Consider the following 20,359-nt stretch of genomic DNA (forward strand, 5'->3'; position numbering starts at 1 on the left):
ACTGAAGAGATTTAGACTGCATATATAGATTTGGAGTGGGTATGAAGTGAAAAGAAAAGAGAGGCTAGGCCATATCCTAAAGAATACTAACACTTAAAGGATGAAACAGAGGAAGAATAGCCAACAAAGGAGATAGAGATGTAAGAGGAAAATCGGAGAGTGAGTTCTCATCCAGGCCAAGTAAGAAAGTGTTGGCCTGTAGTCAGTGCTTAACAAATACTTGTTGGAATGAAAAATAAGAACACACAAGCAGAAGGGAGACTGAACTGGGATCATGAACATCGTTCACTAGGACTGTGAAATCGTTTGCTTTTCCTAAGCAATCTGTATCCTTTCATAGGTTTGCTTCTATCAGATGCTGTCCCCTCTGCCTGGAACACCTTTCAGTCGTCTACCATTTCTTTTTTTTTTTTTTTTTTTTCTTTTCTTTTTTTGAGACAGGATCTTGCTCTGTTGCCCAGGCTGGAGTAAAATGGCATGATCTTGGCTCACTGCAACCTCTGTCTCCCAGACTCAAGCGATTCTCCTGCCTCAGCCTCCTGAGTAACAAGGACTGCAGGTGCACACCACCATGCCCAGCTAATTTTTGTATTTTTAGTAGAGATGGGGATTCACCATGTTGGCCAGGCTGGTCTTGAACCCCTCACCTCAAGTGATCTTCCCACCTCAGCCTCCCAAACTGCTGGGATTACAGGTGTAAGCCACCATGCCCAGCCTCATTTCTTGGTTCTTCCCTCTGCTCCTCATCACCTGTTATGTTTAGATGTGCTCTCTCTGGCTTTGAGAACTTGGGTACCCCTTTTTGCACTTACCTTCCCCCCATTGACCTATGTGATTGCTGTCCAACCTTCTCCAAACTTGTCTCAGGCTATTTTGTTGGTACCCAACTGGGCTGGGAGGCCCCCCTCCCCAGAAGAAACTGTTGCAATTGGGATTGATGAAAACCAAAGGAGGCAGGTAATATTTAGCTAATTATAGTTGCTAGTATCTCCTGTTCACTTGGATACCATACATGATGATGGCTGGTGATGTCCAAGCTCCAGCTAAGCCATGACTTACAACCCTAAAGGAGTTGTGGATGTGACCAGAAGTGGAAACAGGGAGGAAGCTGAACACCTATGGGGGGAAAAAAGTCCCCATAGGTGAAGAATTAATATCAGATTTAAAAATGGACCCAAAGTAGTGGATGGTAGAGGTATTTAAGAAATGAATCTGGGGTTGGACTGCCTTGATTTGAATCCTACTCTGTCATTTACAAATTATTTGGTGTTGGGAAAGTTACTTCTCCAGATTTTAGTTTTGCCATTCATAAAATGAAGATAAAGCACTGAGCACAGTTCTTGGCCAATATAACATGTTAAATAAATGTTGGCAAAATGAACATGTACACATGTATATACATACACATTAGGTGTGCAGATGGAATATGACACATAAAGAAGGCTTACAGAGAGCAGTAAGTTAGGCTTCTCAAAAAGAGATTGTTGATAGGATGAATGGGCTAATCAGGTTGTTTAGAGGAAACTTAATGTATTGCCCTTTGGATACTGAGATGATGCTTCTCAGAAGAACATATCCTTGCATTCCAGAGTATGTGGTGGAATAAAGGACTCTGAGTTATTTACATCTTTTACTCAACTTTTCCAGTCACCAGTGATGGCCATTTGTGAAATCTGCTACTTGCTCTTTGGAGAAGAAAGAAATCCTACTTCCTATTTGGAGAAGGGGTTTTCTCCTATGTAAATGGAGCTCTAATGAAGACCTTTAACCTCACATGTACCTTCTTCTAACCTACTGAGTTTACTAACTTAGGTAACATAAAACAAATGAAAATTTCCAGTGCTATTAGGTGTTCAGAATCAGTACCTGAATGCTAGCTGAGAGATAATGACTTGAAGACCAAGATTTTGTGAATGTGGATAATCACTAAAAATCTATGAAATTGCCAACCAAGAAACTTATTTGCACAAACATCCTTATCAACATTATTCATTTGCAGAGTCAAACCATGTATTATTGGGTGGCAGAATGCCAGTCTAAATGGAGTATTTGCCAGCTTAGTTTATTGACTTCAATTTGTTAGTTATAATTACTAACTTTTTATTTTATAATGCTGTAGTGCTGACATGCTTGGGGGAAAAAAATTGAACCACAGCAGTTGATTGCACAGTAAGGAAATCAGCTGAAGAGGAAAATTAAATGCTAGGTGATAGTTTGAAGTCAGCAGTGATGGGAATGAGTGGGTGTGAGAGTTAAATTTTTAAGTAACTTAGCAAATGATGCTAAGAAAGTGCCATGGCATCATTTTGGTTTTTCTATTATAAAAAAATGTAATTTATTATTTTTTGGTACTCATGTGAGAAAATCACTTTATAGAAAACTTTCACTGTCCTAAGCAGCTCATTTCCCAATTTCCCCTACTTTTTGTTTTAATACTCAGATTTCGTCTTGAAATCCCAAACTGCTTGAAAACTTTACCAAGAAGATATTAAAGAAACTGTCAGAAATAGAAAGAATGAAAGCAGGGAATGCAATTCTCTGTGTCTCCCTGGGATGCTGCCTTACTGAGCAGAGTTCCCAGAGGTGGTCAGATCCATGTATTTCTTTCTTCCTCTTGAGAGTTGCAGAAAATGTACATTACCTTGTAAAGAGACAAACAAAGCAAAGCCAAGCCAGGTTATCTTTTAGGTTTAGTTCTAACCTGCTTCTCATAGGTTTGAAGTCCTATCCCAAAGCCTTCATTGCCTGAGTACAAAGAAGAGAGATTCCTACTACTTCTCAATCACATATTTTTTGCTTTCCTAAAGAAGGAAACAAATATTAGAGCTTATAAGTGATATAAGTATACATTTTTTGGGGGGCTCTTGACTTAAAGTTGCTTCTTGGTGTCTTCTATGTTCATTCATCTGTTTACATCTATCCATTCATTTATTTCATGCCTTACCCTTATAAGCCTCAGGACTCAGAGATCTGTGAGAATGTAATGCAAGTCCCTGATGATAAATTTCATAGCATTTTCTTAATAGTCCTGGCATAAGAACCCCAGTTATGCATATAGTATTTGAAAACAGTGTTTGTAATAAGCATGGGAGATGGTGGTCTGTGGTTTAATATTTTTCACCCTGTGGCAAGTTTTCTAAAATTAAGTACCTGTCAGTAGACTGCCTGTCCTCTTCATTTCTGCAAATTGGGTGGTGTACACATCAGAAGGAGGTCTCAAGTGAAAGGCAACCTGTGGCTGGTGTTCAGTGTTTGTTTCTTTTTCTTCATTTTTCAATGTGTCAGCTTAGTGTCACTTCATCAGGGAAGCTTGCCCTGTCTCTTGTGGACCAGGTGAGTGGCTCTGTAATTCTTAGCAGCTGGTATTTAGCTTTTGGAGCAATTATTACAATTGCTGTTAAATGTTTATGTGGTTGGTTATTTATTGAATGCCCGCTTTTTCCATTTGGCCATATGCTCTGTGGGGGTGGGAGGACCATGTGTTGTTTGGCCCATCTCCAGCGCCTGTCTCCGTGTCTGGCACGTAGTGGGAGCTAATTTGTTGAATGAATTAATCAAAAAGTAACCATTAAAAAAACATTAAGTTTAACTATTAGAAGAAGTATATGTATTGAATTAGCCTTTTAAATTTCTGTGTAATATTGCACATGCACTAATTATAATTTTTTAGAATCATGGAGTACTGAAATATATGGAAATGTAAATAAAACTTCAATTTTTTTTTAAAGGCAAAATTGAAGGAGATGCTATAAACTAGAGAAACTATAAAATTAGTTGGAATATTAAAGTCCCCCCCCCCCTTTTTTTTTTTTTTTTTGAGTGGTAGTGTCTTTCTGTCACCCAGGCTGAGTGCAGTAGTCCAATTATAGCTCATTGTAACCTTGAATTCTTGGGCTCAAGGGAGCTTGCAGCCTCAGCCTGCTGAGTAGCTGGGGCTACAAGTGTACCACCAGGCCTGGCAAATTTTTTAATGTTTTATAGAGATGGGGGTTTCACTGTGTTGCCCAGGATGGTCTCAAACTCCAGACCTCAAGCGATCCTTCTGCCTCAGCCTCTCAAAAGACTGGGATTACAGGTGTAAGCCACTGGGCCCAGCCTAAGTCTCTTTCTTAGAAAGTGGAGGTTTTAAATTCAACTTGCTAGTAAAACTTTTAGGGCAGTTAGGCTTAAAAATCCCCACACTGCTAGGACTTGATAGATTAGGACAATTCTTTCCCTAAGGAGCTGTTGTGCTTTCTCATTGTAAAATGTAATTAGCAGATGTAAAAAAAGGTTTATTCAATCTTATAGGGTATAATTATGGTTGTTTATATGTAAATTATTTCATGTTCACGGATTGCTTCTCTTTCATTTTAAGTAAACAGGTTAGAAGTCAAAATGCCATTACCAATTTGATTAAAATCTTTACATTTCTTTCTAAAACATGGCATTTGTTATTTCATTTTCCATAAGAAATCCAAACTTCATTGGTCTAATCTTAGGACTGGGATTTTCAATAGCCAAATTAAAATGTCTTAGTGTAGATTTTCTGTAAAAAATATTTGAAAGCATCAAATTATGAAAAAGCAATATAACATGGAAAACTGAAAATCTGCACAGCTATCCATAAATTTAGTTCACGTGTCCAGTGAGCAATGCTTAATGGTTCCTGTGCCAGATAGCTTCTGCTTGCCCTGCCACAACGACTTTCTCTCTTTTGCCATCTGCTGGCTGCCCTGGAAGGCTCCTTTGTGTAGGCAAAGTCAAGTTCTCTGGCTTCCAGTAAGTTTGGTCAGAGGGAGACCCAGGAGGAGGTGTGTATGAGGGAGAGGTCAGAATGTAATTTCCTTTTGGGGTTGCCAGGGGCTGGCAGTATCCTTTTAGAGGGGTTACTGCTCCCCTGAAGGTAGCTTCCATTCATGACTGTAATTGCTCTCTCTTAGGGCTCTTAGGTGGCAACTGCCAACCTCAACCTCTGACTCCTGTACTGGGCTTTCCATTGCCTTCCCTATATGCTGCTCCTGCCTTGAAAATAGTCCCTTTATTTAGTCTCCTTGAGTCATTTGTTTTTGTTGCCTCTATGATTCACATAATACCCTTGAAAAGGAGGTGAGAAAATGTACCCTTTTACAATTCAATGGTCTATTCAAATGAATTATCTGAAATTAACATATGATTTTGTAAGTGTAATATATATTTATACTTTCAGGCGGACATAGATACAAAAACACTCTTTACGTTTTGAAGAAAGTGTGTCTGTCATGATTTGCTAAAATTTTAGGTTCACCATTAGTAGCAAAAAATTTTTGAATTATTCATCTAGCAGTGAGAATGGATTGATATTGTCTCTCCTCTCTCTGGTTGACTTTGTTAGTATGCTATGCATTTGTGAAGAGGAAGGCTCTAGTACCCTCTGGGCCAGGACTTCATCCTGGCCAATAATGGAATTCAACTCATGACCTTAAACCTTAACTCTGTGTTACACTCAGCTCTGTTAACTAACCACAGGCCCCTTTGGTGTAGGTATGTATGCAAAGCTTTGCTTGATCTTAGTGAGCTCATGTTGAGGAGAAAGATAAAACTATGGTGCAATATAGTGCACTCCTGGCTCTCCCTGACCCCATGATTTCCCATGTCAATAGGCTTCCTCTCCTTTTTCTTTTGCTAAGCTCCTTTGTGCATCAGAAGTCAAAGGCCCATATCCTCCTCTGAATCCACTGTAGGAACTCAACTGAGAAGAAACGGCCAGAGACTGAATTTCCTATTTGACACCAACTTGTACAAGTAGGGATCTTAATAACTGTCCACTATGTGGACAGGACTGTTCTGAGCCGCTCCTGATTTGGGAAAGGAATACTACATCTTCATGTTTTTGGATGCAAATTTGGGGTGATCACCCAACTTCTTTTTGTTTCACTCTCTGGCTTTACATTTCCTTTCTTTTTTTCCCTCTCCTTAGTCTGTTTTCATGAAGGTGGGAGGAGCATGAAAGCTCAGGGCAGGGTTGGGAGAGTTGGGCCAGTGCAGTACAGTGACTTCTGTCCCTATCTTCTCATTTATATCTAGTTTCTGATTGTATATTTATGTTTTGCCACAAGCAACTAGTAGCTTTAATATTGGAGAGCAGTCAAGTATAAAAAGACAAAGTTAATGGCTATAATAATTATACTTTCCTTGACCTCAGTTTTGCAGCAAAAACAAACCTACCTCAAGGCCAGGTGGCAGGAAGCTATTGTTCTGATGGCCGCTGTTGCTAACCACCACCACTGGAAAAGTACTCGGGCAAGCACTAGCCCCTAGGGGAAGAGTATGGCTTCAAGCTGATCTTTCACTGGAAAAAAACCAATGATGTTCTGGAGTAGCACAAAGAACCCACCCCACCAACCTGCTCCACCAATTAAGTTCCATGATCAATGGATAAGGTTGTTTGCAGAGAACAAAAATCTTTTTTGGCAGAAAAAAACCTTTTTGATGGTAAAAATATATATGATTCAGGTTTAATTGTCTTCTGTCTGCAAACCTGTACTCAGATGTGTGCAAGTTCCTGGCAGAAAGATTGAAATTTCTAAAATTTTGAGGGGCTTCATCTAAGCTGTGCTTTAGGTGGCTTTTTGCTAGCCTTGTCAGGGGTATCTTGGCTTCCTTAGGATCTTTAGCAAACCAGTAACTGCGGTGAGCAGTTGCAAAACTTATGCCATTCTAGCAGACAAGGCAAGTTTCAAGCTTATCGCAATATTTTGATGTGCAAGCAGAGGGAAACCTTAAAAAGGCAGCTGAAGTTGTAACTTCCTTGGACCACAAAAAAAGTATTTCTGGCATCTAAAAGGCTCTGAGCTCCTTGGAGCCGCAGAAATCCCTCATTTCATCACTCGGTCATGTACAGTAAGGCTCAGTGAAGGCAACATGGAGAGACACAGTGGGCTTGGGGGTTATGTAAACACTTTTATCCCTGTCTGGAATATCTGACTTACAGATAAAGATAAGCAAGGAGGGGTAAATGATTACATAATCTGTGATGCTGGCCTTTGATTAGAAATGTAATTTTTATTCTTAAGGACACACTGAAGTCCATGGGCTGTCAAGGTGTTTGCCAAGATGGTTATGAAGTTTCCGTGACCATTTTTGGCATTTCATAAAACAAAATGGCAATTGTATGCTTCCCTCTGAGGAGACTGCACAGGCTAAAACTGAAACGGCACTTCAGTGATTTGAACTGGAATTCTGTCACTTCAGCTTGGCAAAAACAGATACCTTGTGCTGATCAGAAGTTTTGCAGCTGAATAGATCTTTGATTAATAAAAAATATGGGAAATGGGTGATTTTTAACTTAAGTAGTTTTATAGAAAAATGTTTCAAAGTTAGAATGCATGGAAGAAGAAAATAAGGAGTCTTGATTAATGGATGAATAGGTTCATTTTACTTTCAATGAATATTTATTGAACACCTACTATCTCCTAGGAGCTCATGTTACATCTGTAAACAATGCAGAAAATAACCCTGTGGAATCTACATGTTAGTAGAGGAAACAGAATACACAAATTAATGCAAGTTGTGAAGAGGAAGGAAATAAGTAGAGTGAAGAGGTCATAATGGAAGGTGAGGAGACATTAGATGGGGTGGTCGGGGAAGGTCTGTTGAGCTGAGGCTGAAGGAGGAGAAAGGCCAGGAAGGACTTAACTTGGGAAAATGTACGGGGTGATACGTATGAGTGCTGGAGGTGAAAAAGGACTTAGCCTGGTCAGGGAACAAAAAGGAAGCTAGAGTGGTTGGATCAGGTGAGTGGGAGGGATAGGTGGTCAGTTGCAAGTTCAAAGGATCCTGTGACAAGTGGTTTGGGCTATATTCTAAGGGAAATGGGGAAATGATTGAAGGACTCTAAGATCTGTTTTTTTTTTTAAATACCATTTTTCGTGCTGGTATAACACAGATTTGAGAAGGGCATGAATGGAAGTAGAAAGAACAGTCAAGTGGCTTTAGGAATCCAGATATCACAGTAGCTTGGAGCAGGGTGTGGATTTTTGTTCCACCATTGCTAGGGCATAGCCCAGGATGGGTAATGAAGCTCCAGACATTATGTCCAAATTCTGGCCAGCAAGAAAGAGGGAGGAGCATGAGAAAGGCATGCCGCCGCCTTTTAAGGATACTTTTCAGAAGCTTCGCTCACCACTGCAAGGAAAGCTAGGAAATGTAATCATATTCTGGGTGGCTAGGTGAAAACTGGAGGTTTCATTTGGAAAAAGAAGAACAGACACTAGAAGATAATAATCTCTGATAACTTCTATTAATAATACATGTAAATGATTTTTTTTTTTTTTGAAATAGAACTTTAATCTCCTTGAGCCAGATTTTTGGAATGTCTCAGTTTGCAAATCCAGTATTCACAGAATAGCTAATTAAGTGTAGATCAAGTAATTAGCTTTATTAACAGCTGGGCAAGCACCAAATAACTCCCCAGGCACATGGCTATCTGTTAAGAACTGGATTGGAGATAATTCAGCTTGAACCTGTGGCTCCTACTCCTGTACCACATCTCAACCTTGGGACCCACTTTTGCCTGCACAGAAGACTTAAAGTTCACTTGCAATGTTTAGCATGGGCTTCAAGCATTTCTCAAACATCTGGTTGCCAGTGGAATATGGAGAGAAGAGGGTGGGCTTCCTTCCCAAGAATTGAAGCCCTGCCTGGTCTCTTGACATTATAGAGAAAAGAAGCCTGAGATATGAGTAGACAGGTCAGAGAATAAAGGGAGAGCCTGCTATCCTCTTTTGCCTAATAAATGTAGAACTCTTGCTTTGATTTATTTACCCCTCCATGTTGGGAAAGTCAGTAGAGGAATGGAGAGTGAGAGAGGAAATATTTGTTCTGGAGCTCCCAAAGAGGGTGGGTTTTGGGGGTAGGAATCTCCTCTTCTGTTGGCTGAAGTGAAGAATGTAGTGAGAGAAGAAAGAGTTTTTTCTAACCAAAATAATTATTAAAAAAGTGGAATCTAAAACATTTTTTAAAAAAGAGAGTGATGATGAATGTCCTGAGTTGTATAATTAATTGCCTCAAATATGCTTTGAGTAATAGAAATATGGCCTTATTCAAGCACATATTATATTCTTATGAAGCCTCAGCACAAAGAAAATAAGAAATGAAGAAAAACAAAATGACAGGTGTTTTCAAATATGCAATAGGATGCTTTAGGGAACTGGAGGAGAAAGGAAAGGAGAAAGTCACCTAAGGATAGCAGTAGAGAAAGCTGAAAGGACAAGTGTCTGGAAAAGGGCTGAGGTTAGGGCAGCACTGAGTGGGGGAGCACAGCAGTGTTGTCTTCTACAGAGACTTGTCATAGGGCCGTGTTCATCAGCCTTCTGGCACACTCACAAGTAATGGAAAAGAGGTTCACAAAAAGCTGTTTGTAATCGTGGGCACAGTTAGAAAAAAAACAAGGGATGATGAAGTGCTCAGGAGCCAGCAACAGTGGGGACACCTACAGGGATAATGGTAGAGAGTGGTCACTGGAATCTGGCAAGAGCTGTAGCTGTGGGTGAGGACTTAGGTGAAGAAACACTGAGTCAGTGGAGGAAGAAGCTGGGGGATAAATACTCTTCTTTCTGTTTCCCCTCACTCTTCCGTATTCTGCTGGTGCCTTCAGGCCAAACTCAACTAGAAGCCAGAGGCAAGGAAGCCCAGGCAATATCGTCATAGAGAACAGCCTCCTAGGCACTTTGGCAGGATGGGGAAGGGTCAGGAGGGTCAAATGGAGAATTGCCTGCATAATATTTTGGTTGAATGCAGAGGAGGAGGTGGTGGGAAAGAAGCTGTAAAATTTCCTGCTGCAGTTTAATCAGTTTCCCTCAAACATTCATTGAGCACTTGCTCTGCCTAGTGTTGGGGATACCAAATGAACAAACAGAGACCTTGCTTGGTCTTGAGAGGCTCATAAGCCAGCAGAGTCATGATTCTAATGTCAGATGGTGGAAGCTTTGGAAGACAGGAATAGCAAAAGACAGCCCTGCCTGATGGAGTTAGTGAAAGTGTCCCCAGAAGGAGGTGACTTTTGAGTTGGATATTGAATTTGTGTAGAAGATCATTAGAGGAGAGCATTAAGACTTCCTGGTCTGGGGAAAGGTACAGATGCTGTGAGAATATGGAGAGAAGGTACAGATCAGGGGAGGAAGATGAGACAGAATCTGATGGTCTTTGTGAACCAGACTGAAGAGCTTGGATTTTATCCTTTACATTGGCAATAGGAGTTAACAGAGGCTTATAAAAAATACTGCTTTTTTTTTTAAAGGATGGGGGAACTGATGATGGGTGCTTTTCCTAGCAATTTCTTTTCTTAGTATGCTTTTCTTCTTTTTCCTCTGATTTTTTCCTCCACTTCTCTTTACCATTCACCACCTTTTTATCATTGTTGTGTTTCTGGTAGATGAAACCTCCAAGGTTAAGGGGCTAGTTAGGGTGGATCTGATCTAGGGAAGAGAAAAAGAAGCATTCCATGTCTTTAAATAATTTCTACTTCAGTTGCCAGAAGGGGTTTAATTTGTGAATGGTAGAAATACTGGTGATGCTGGCACAGAAATTAAAATGCCTAATGAGCCAGTACTTAGTGGTCTACCACAACAAAATAAAAATGAGATGTGACTTCATGCAAACTTGTCTTGAAATACTATTCATATACCCTGATGTGCATTATTGTAGACTGAAAAAATAAAAATACAAACACACATGCTCACATTACTTTCCTACACATTAATCTGCAAAGAGAAAACTCTTCAAGACTTTGAGGAGAAAATCCATTACTGAATTAATAAAACAACCATCTTCTATCTGCACTTTTATATACCCTTTACACCTGTTTAATTAATCCTAAACATGAGGCTGACTGCTAATTAAACAGCCTGGAAGTGACTGACTGAAGGTAGTAATTTGAGATAATTAGTTTTGGTTTCAAACACTCAATTTTCACACTTTCTGCTCATATTTAGAAAGGGTGGCTTATTATAGGCAGGTTGGGAATTGTGTAAGTCATTTTATGGCTAGACTGTTAGTACCTTAGGAAGTGGGAGAATTATGTATCCAAATAGGACAAGGAAATGTTATAGAGCTATAGAATTTGCTATAGAATGCTCTCCTATTTCCTCCACACATCCCATACTTGCACATACACAGAATTTCTTCTAAAGTTAAGGTCAGATGGCTAACTTTATTTCGTTAGACCGTAGAAATACACATGATTTTGATGTTTGGGAAATTTTTACCTGGTAAGAAGGAGATATCACTGAGTTATCCATGGTTCCTTCCCAGGCCCTCTGAAAACAAACAAGAAAAGGCAAAAAAGGCCAAGGTTTGGTGTGTGGTTTGAGATTTAGAGGGGTGTTCTTGCGAGTAGTCATGTACTATGGAGGCACAAAATCTAACCAGGGGAAAAATTTGTCAAGGTAAGGCCAGCATATCTGACAGAGAAGGCAAAGGGCAGGATGAGGAGGGTCAGGTCATCTTTGTCCCACCTGGTCCCACAGTTTTAACAAGTAAGTTAACATGGTCCCCACTAGGAGAACAGAACCAGGAAGAATTTGGGGTTAAATGGGCCAGACTATTCTGGGTACTCATTGTTATGGACAACGTAGGTGGATCCAAGTTACGAGGAAGCTGAACGAATTTTCAGCACCCCGGACAGCTCCAAAGCACATTGCTCTGCTGCTGCTCCTGGGGCGACTTTTACATTTTAGGAACTTTGTTGTCATTTCACTGGCCACCAGTATGGAGTAGGACTCTCTAGACTTAGGAAGAAGATTATCTAGATGTTGAGGGCTTTACAAGTAGAGAACATGTGGACTCAGGGAGAGGAGCGTCATACACTGGGGGCAGTTGGGGGAGGTAGAGGAGAGACAGTGGGGTATGGGGAGGGTGGGGAAGGATAACATGGGGAGAAATGCCAGATATAGTATGCACCAAAGGTAAAATAAATAAATTAAAAAAAAAGAGTGGAGTTGAAACGTTTACACAGATTGGGATTCATCTGTCTGGACGGTGGTGGGGACTGTTGGATCCCAGAGTGCACAGCCCTGTATGGAAAGATGGAACTGCAACCTCTAACATCTTTGAGCACTGACATTAGCTGCAGCTTGTGATGTAGCACAGAGTTAATTTTTTTATATACGAGTCAGACCTGCATTTTCAACTAAGCCACCTGAATTAGGGCATCTTGGAGTCATTTTGATCTCTGAACTTTCACTCATACCACAGCATGGCATCAGAGGAGTTACTAGGCACAACCACATAACTCACTTTCCCACATTATTGAGAAATGACATAGGATTCCTCATTTTGAAAAATTTCTAGCAATTCACATTAAAAGAAAAATAGTCTCTTCTTTTAAAGAATTTATGGTTTGGATTCCTTTTTCTGTGATGTTTTGGGGAAGTTAAAAAGATGTTTCTATGAGAGGATATGTGACTGGCAATTGTCAAATCCTTTTGTAGCACACTGATTATATCAATAAACAGTAGATAGACTTGCAAAACTATATATTTAAAATACTTTACTGAACATGTAGTCTCAAGACTGAAATGGCATTAAGTGTACAAACCAATCTCATTAAATTCCTTGTTAGTCTTTGTATATCATTAGTGTCCTATGAAGCTAAAGCCAGTTTCAGAGGTGACCTTTTCTGATGCGTATGCCTTCATTTTTCTCTCCTTTTTGCACCAGAGCTTATCATGTACAGACTGAAAAAGCAACATCAACAAAAAGCACAAATGTTTTGCTTTGGCTCCAGAAAACAATGGAAACTAAAGCAAAACGAAATTCTTTCTGTTCAGACATATTGTGTATTGAGAGAAAGTGAACCTATGGACCATTAAAAATACTTTCTAATTAAATTGGCAGTCATAAAACTGTATGTTGGCTTCAGGCTGGTATGTCTATGTTTCTGGTATAGTCTTGGCTTTTTAGCTCTTATGACAATCCATCATTCTTGAAGATACTTCATGGGTTGAAATGACCCACCATTTGTTTTGCAGATACCTCAAATCAGCTATGCATCCACAGCCCCAGAGCTAAGTGATAACACCAGGTATGACTTTTTCTCTCGAGTGGTCCCACCTGACTCCTACCAAGCGCAAGCCATGGTGGACATCGTGACGGCACTGGGATGGAATTATGTGTCAACACTGGCTTCTGAGGGTAACTATGGCGAGAGCGGTGTGGAGGCCTTCACTCAGATCTCGAGGGAGATTGGTAAGCATATATTTATCAGATGAATGTATTTGGAGGCGACAGGTTGCTGATGCCCGAGCTTCTCCAAGTGCTCTTTTATCTGTAGGGAATAATTAGAACTCCTACAGATGCATGAACTAGGCTGTCCACTCTAGAGGGAAGCTGGGTTTATTATAAATGATTTTGTTGTTCATAGGTCTATCAAGGTGACACTTTGGTGCTAATTTAGGAAGTAGGGCTCCTGACTCAAGTGAACATTTTTTTAAAGTTGTCTGTTTTGACAAGGGAGTTTGCTGGCACATTAGAGCCACTGTAAATTTGAATAAATGACATACTATTTGATTGTTCTAGATGGAAGTTTACATTAGCAAGTCATTAAATTGAAAAAAGTCAGTGGAATTTAGCATCCAACACTAGAGGGATTAAGTCTAGTTATCATCTTAAAACAATGCTGAAGTAGCCCCAAGGCTATACTTAAGCAATATTCTTATTGTCATATTTGACTTTTTGCATTTTTACTCTCAACTGAAGCTCTGAAGCTTAGGATGTAATGAAGGGCAAGATGTAAAACTTGTTTACAAGGTACTGCTGACCTCCGTCCTGGGCATTTTTTTCAAGGTGCTTATTCAAGTCTCTAGGCATTTCACCATCTTGTATGTGTACCAATGAGGTTGTAAATCCATTTCACTGCTTTGAAAACACAGAGCAAAACAAAGAAACAAGTTAGAGCACAAATCTTAACTGCTGATCTATCAACAATGTGTCTTTGTGAATGAAATGAGATATGTTATTGTTAAGTACTATTATTAAAAATGAATGAATTTTTCTATAAGAGTAATATTTTGTGGAAAGGTTAAATGTCCATTGATTGTTTTTCAGTAATTTTGAGCCCGAAGGAAGACATTATATTGATAAATTTATTGTTTTTCTTGGAGGCCTTGACTCAGGAAAAGATCATGGGAGTGATTTGGGCTTATCAAGGACAAAAAGTCTAATGTTATTGAAATAGGATTTTCACTTGAGAGACTTGCAGATGGCTACAAGTTTTTCTGTGTGTTGTAGGGCATAGAAAATTATATTACACAATATTTAATATAGTTCACATTTGTTCTACATTTGTGCTATTCTGGAAAATGTATAAAAAGCCTGGTCATTTTGGGCAGATTGGGTTAATTGACTAAATTGGACAACTATTCACACCTGCTGTAAGTGTGCATGATGCCATAATCTTTGCTCTCTGGAAATTTATACCATTACTGCTATAAAATTGATTTAAAACATTCAATTGATCTTTAAATTATGACAAATTATATTATCTTCTTGGATAAAAATCTAAAGTTTATCCTTAGAGGAAAGGCCCACTCAAATGAAAACAATCACTTCTGAAAACAGGGTTAATGTATTATTTAAGCAACTGATGTCAGTTCTTACCAGAGTGAAAATTCTATAAGAGAAGGAAACAAATAGAGTATGTATTTAAATAAGTTTTCTGCAGTTCTCCTGGACATTCTGCAACTCCAGAACACATTTTGTGTGCATGAGATAGATTCCTATAAAAAATTCAAAACAGGACGTAATCTGCCAATTGTTGCAGAATCTGACAAAATACATTGTTCTAAAAGTTAAGTGAAACCAGTTTTATTCTTTTGACTAAAATACTTAGTTTTTATTTTTTAGGGAGCATTGCTATGCTTTGGTAATACTGTTACATAAAAGGATTTAGATGGTGCCATTCATTATTCCTGTTTCTATCATAGTCATTAGCATGGGAGAAAATAATTTTAGTGCCATGTATATGCTCTTGATTAGAGCAACACATTTCTTCTATGTTGATCTTTTCAGTATTCTGTGACTTGATTGGTTGTCCATTCTATTTCAGTTCTCACTTATCTGGGGAATGGAGGAGGGATGGATTGTCAATTAATATGCAGAATACTGAAAAGGCCAAATTAGTACCACACTGGAGTATGCCATGGAATATATTAAATATCAAAATCATCCCTCATTTTAATGACAAAGATTTTATCTAGAACAAAAATAGCTGAAAATTAAACCTTTTACATGACAATGATATTAATGGCAAAGGCAAATGGTAGCAACTTAACCCATTCTGAAATTATCTGGTGTCCCTAATGAAAATTCATTAGTTCTGTAATATTTGCAGCTCTTACTACAACATTGATGACATCTCTGTCACCATGTTAGTAGTGTGTTTTTTAAAGCTCAGTAGCTTGACTGAGAAGGCGACGATAAATTCATTTTTTGGAGTATCTGCCCATTAATAAAATTGTATATTTCCCCAACTCATAATGTTTTCTGTACTTTGTTCTGAATTTCTCTTCAGCAACATCGATTGCTAAGAAATTTCAGTGTAAATTGAGGCTTCCTCTGTCTTACCTCTGATTAACCTGGGCAGATCATAATGGAATGATGGTGAAATGAAAATCGGTTTAGTGATGAATTGCTTATACACTTTGATTAGAAGGTTTTTCATTTTAACAAAATCAGACTTGGGGAAGTGTCCTTTGTGAATCTGGGAGAATGAAACTTACGAGTGTATGGTGGTTATGATGAGACTTCAGTGATGGCTCTTCCCTAGCTGAGATCTTTCTGAAGGGGAGAGGGATAAGAGACACTTGATAAAGACAAATAGCCCCTTGATATCACAGCTGTTATAGTGTCAGCCCGGAGCATCTCTTGATTATAGAGTTATTGCTGAGAAGGAAAAAAATATAGATGGCATCATCAAATAGCACTGTTTGACTGGAGCATAGTTTGTATAGTGATGTATGGGAGACAAAATTGGAAGGCTTGACATAGACACATGATTATTTCAAATCATAGGGTGTTTATTTTATCCTTAATTTTCTAGACATTGGAGGTGTGTTATGCTATTCCTGCATTGCTATAAAGAAATCCCTGAAAGTGGATAATTTATGAGAAAAGAGGTTTAATTGGTTCAGGGTTCTGCAGACTGTACAGGAAGCATAGTGGCATCTGCTTCTGGGGAGGCCTGAGGAGGCTTACAATCATGGCAGAAGGTGAAGCAGAAGCAAGGGGAGGTGCAACACACTTTTAAACCACCACATTTGTTGAAACATCATTATCTCAGACAGCACAAAGCAGTGAGGGGTCTGTCCCCATGACCCAAACACCTTCCACCAGGCCCTGCCTCCATCATTGGGGATTACATTTCAACATGAGATTTGGGTGGGGATAAATATCCAAACTATGTCTTTCCGCCCTGGCTCCTCTCAAATCTCATGTCCTTTTCCCATTGCAAAATGCAATTATGCCTTCCCAATAGTCTCCCCAAATGTTAACTCATTCTAGCATTAACTGGAAAGTCCAAGCTGGGTCCAGTGGCTCATGACCATAATCCTAGCACTTCGGGTTGCCAAGGCAGGGCAGATCACCTGAGGTCAGGAGTTCGTGACCAGCCTGGCTTACATGGTGAAACCTTGTCTCTACTAAAAATACAAAAATTAGTCGAGCATGGTGGCATGTGCCTATAGTCCCAGCTACTTGGAAGGCTGAGGCAGGAGAATTGCTTGAACCTGGGAGGTAGAGATGGCAGTGAGCTGAGATCATGCCATTGCACTCCAACCTGGGCAACAGACGGAGACTTCATTTCAAAAAAAAAAAAAAAAAAAGTCCAAATCCAAAGTTCCATCTGAGACAAAATTCCTTTCAGCGATGAGCCTGTAAAATCAAAAACAAGTTATTTACTCCTGGGATACAGTGTAGTAGAGGCATTGGATAAATATTTCTGTTCCAAAAGGAAGGGGCTGCAGGCCACATGCAGGTTCAAAACACAGCAGGGAAGTCATTACATCTGAAAGCTCCAAAATGGTTTCCTTTGACTTCATATCCCACATCCAGGGCACACTGTTGTGAGGGGTGGCTTCCCAAGGCCTTAGGCAGCTCCACCCCTGTGGTTTTTCAGTATGGAACGGTGGTTGCTAAGGTGAGAAGTAAAGGGGAATGAGGATGGACTCATGGGGAGAAGTTTTTATATAAAAGTGTGCAATATGGCTTGGCTGTGTCCCCACTCAAATCTCACCTTGAATTATTATAATCCCCATGTGTCAAGGGTGGGGCACTTTGCTCCTCATTTGCTTCCACTATGATTGTGAGCCCACCCCACCCACCCAGCCATGTGGAACTGTGAGTCAGTTAAACCTCCTTCCTTTATAAATTACTCAGTCTTGGTTATGTCTTTGTTAGCATCATGAGAACAGACTAATACAGTGTGGGAATAAATGTCCAGACATTCTAATGGGGAGCTAACAGTATGATAGAGTGTTCTCTTTTGATGGGTTTGTGGTCATGGGAGGGCTCTCATACTCCTTTGAAGAAGACATGCATTATGGGAGATGTTACAAGCAGCTCCTCAGAAAAAGTTTAAGGATGTTGAGCAGTGTTTCATAAGAAAGCAGGAACTTTTGCCAGAATGCATACCTAAACATGCACATTAGGGTTAGGGTTCCTACATGAAGCGAGGTCCTTAAGAGGATCTCACTTAGTATTTTAGTTTCATAGTAAAGTGTAGCAACCTAGGTGGCTTAAAACGATAGAAATTTATTGTCTCACAGTTCTGGAGGCTAGAAATAAAAACTCAGGGTGTCATTAGGGCCATATTGCTTCTGAAACTTGTAGGAGAGAATCCCTCCTTGTGTTTTTTAGCCTCTGGTGTTGGCTGACAATCCCTGGTATTCCTTGGCTTGTAGATGCATCACTCCAGTCTCTGCTTCTACTATCACATGGCCATCTTCTTCCTTCTTGTGTTTGTCTACGTCTTCTCTTCTTATAAAGCTGCAGACATATTAGAATAAAGGCCCACGCTATTCCAGTATGACCTCATCTTAACTAACTACATTTGCAATGACCCTATTTCCAAATAAGATCACATTGTGAGGTACTGGGGTTAGGATTTCAATGTATTTTTCTTGGGAGATAATTCAATCCTTAACAGAGGGTGAGAGAGGGTATACTCAGAAGGTTAGTTTCCAGTGATAGGGATGGGAGGTGGGCCAGGAGGACAACAGGTTAGTCATAAGGATGAGAGGGGCTTAAGCAGACAATTTGGTTAATGGGGAAACCTGTAAGATAGCAAGTTCACAAGTTCCTTTTGGAGTGTTATGGAATTCTACTCTCCCAATTCTGACCCTTAGATAAATGAGGTAACCTAATGGATAATTCAGGGTTCCAGACTGGGGTAGGTGAGGTGATGGGATCCCGGTATCTGTCTGGCTTTCCTGGGTAATTGAGAGCTTCCCTGTAGGATCAAAATAGACACTGCCAACACAGGTGTGTACCTGTTGTTCAACTGTACCACTTTGTGTTATTCCAAGAAGCTTCTCTTTGATGACACCTGGAAAATTACAGACACCCAGAGAATTCCTTCTGGGCTCATTTATTTTTATTTCCCCCTTTGGTCTTTTGGCTTGAGGGAAGGGAACAGCTTAGTTGCTGCTGGTTAAGACCTGCATGTTACACAACCCTCAGTTGTTAGGGACACAGTTCTCTATTTGTCTTGTTTTAATTCGTAGATAAACTGTTTCACTAATATTGTAATAACGGAATTGATGATACTCACTCATGCTTTTCCATCATAAGCTCTGGGCCTGGTGGCTCATGACTCAATAAATGATTTCCTTGAGTCTTTAGACAGGTTCCTTCCCTTCTTTGTCTCACCTTATTAGATTATTTTTAAAAGATGAGAGGCTAATAAATGTTAATACTACTGCTATCATTCTAAGGGGCAAGGTAGCTAAAGCTTTATCTTTGAAGATAAAAGGAATATGTGAAAACATATCTTTTCATTGTGGATTTGCACAGTATGGTGGCACACCTTCTTTAATCAGTCATCATGTTTATGAATGGCTTATTGAAGATGACAGGCCTTCAAGTCATCAACGCATACGTTACAGGGGGCAGAATAGACCTGATTCTGTCAAATATTCCACTATATGTGACTTTCTCTCCCTGGTTTGCAAATGCTGGAAGCTTCTGACTATTGTTTGACATGTTCAGAATATTAACGTCTTAGAGTTGGAAAGCACCACAGAGCTGTTGGGTTGGAAGATTCTGTTTGAAATGTTAATGGAATAAACAAATTTAATTAATTCATTTTTTGTATATATAAAATGAGTTGCCAAAAAGTTTGATAGTGATTTTTTTTAGTGAGTGATTTTTTTTTTAGTGATTTTTTTCAATCAATAAAGTAAGGAAAATTTCATCGCTAGTATACAATTGAAACATGTTCACTGATTACATATTTAATGTATTTTAGTATAGTTTTAAAAGAAAGCATTTTCCCCTCTTGGGTTATGAACAAGAACCAAGTTTCTGTTAATTGAAATGGATTCACTTTAAGATTAAAACAAAGTATTTTCAATGACAGACAGGAAAGAATACATAAAGAGCAGTGTTTCCCCTCAGATGTTCATTGCTTTGGAAAAATGACTTCCAGCAGGCAAAAATCAATTTGACAAAAGTATTAATGTTGTAAAATACTATGAATGAAAGGGAACAATTTAATTCAATTGAAAATTTTACTTTATATTCATACAGCTGAGTTCCATTGATAATACCACATTTTGAGTTACAAATCATATTTAATTAATATTAACACCAGGTAATTGGCAAGAATAACTTCAAAGGAGGGCTGAGAAAATTGCAAATTGGAACTGCAGGTGCAGTGATACTGTAGAAGCTTTATAGGAATCCAAAGGACATGCATATGATTTTAACAATTATTGCAGAACCTGATCAAATAGAGTGCCATTTCAAAGCTGTTCTTCACCCTAGCCTTTCCTAATATTTAGGGCTTAGTAACTGCCAAATAGCAACAGCTGCTGTTAATGTGAAACAGCAAACAGCATTCAAATAAGTGCTTCAAAACCTATGATTCTAATGCTGTAGTTAAGTTTTTAGTAAACAATGGCAGTTTGATGCAGTAGAGCCAACCTTGGAGTCAGAAGCACTTCTTTAAATTCCTCTTTTTCAGTTATGAGATTTCATTAACAAGCTTCTCTGAGAATTCATTTCCTTGTTTGTAAAATGGAGGCCCTTTCTGCTCAGTAATCATCCAATGATATAATTCTTGTGAATGTTCTTTATAAACTGCAAAGTGCATTACTAGTGAAAGGAAGGGGGAAAATACAGTCCC

The 20,359-nt window shown here is 39.2% G+C and overlaps 1 protein-coding gene across 5 annotated transcripts in view; it reads left to right on the forward strand.

Annotated features, from left to right (window-relative positions):
• GRM8 (glutamate metabotropic receptor 8) overlaps nt 1-20,359 on the forward strand; it is a 788,345-nt gene that overhangs the window by 127,551 nt on the left and 640,435 nt on the right. For all 5 annotated transcript variants that reach the window (XM_032276086.1, XM_032276088.1, XM_032276090.1 and 2 more), the window contains exon 3: nt 12,990-13,206. In XM_032276086.1, coding sequence (XP_032131977.1) covers nt 12,990-13,206 — 217 coding nt within the window. The remainder of the gene's footprint in view (nt 1-12,989; nt 13,207-20,359) is intronic.

This window comes from Sapajus apella, unplaced genomic scaffold (genome assembly GCF_009761245.1).
Source record: "Sapajus apella isolate SASKATOON/1434 unplaced genomic scaffold, GSC_monkey_1.0 scaffold7, whole genome shotgun sequence".
NCBI lineage: Eukaryota > Metazoa > Chordata > Mammalia > Primates > Cebidae > Sapajus > Sapajus apella.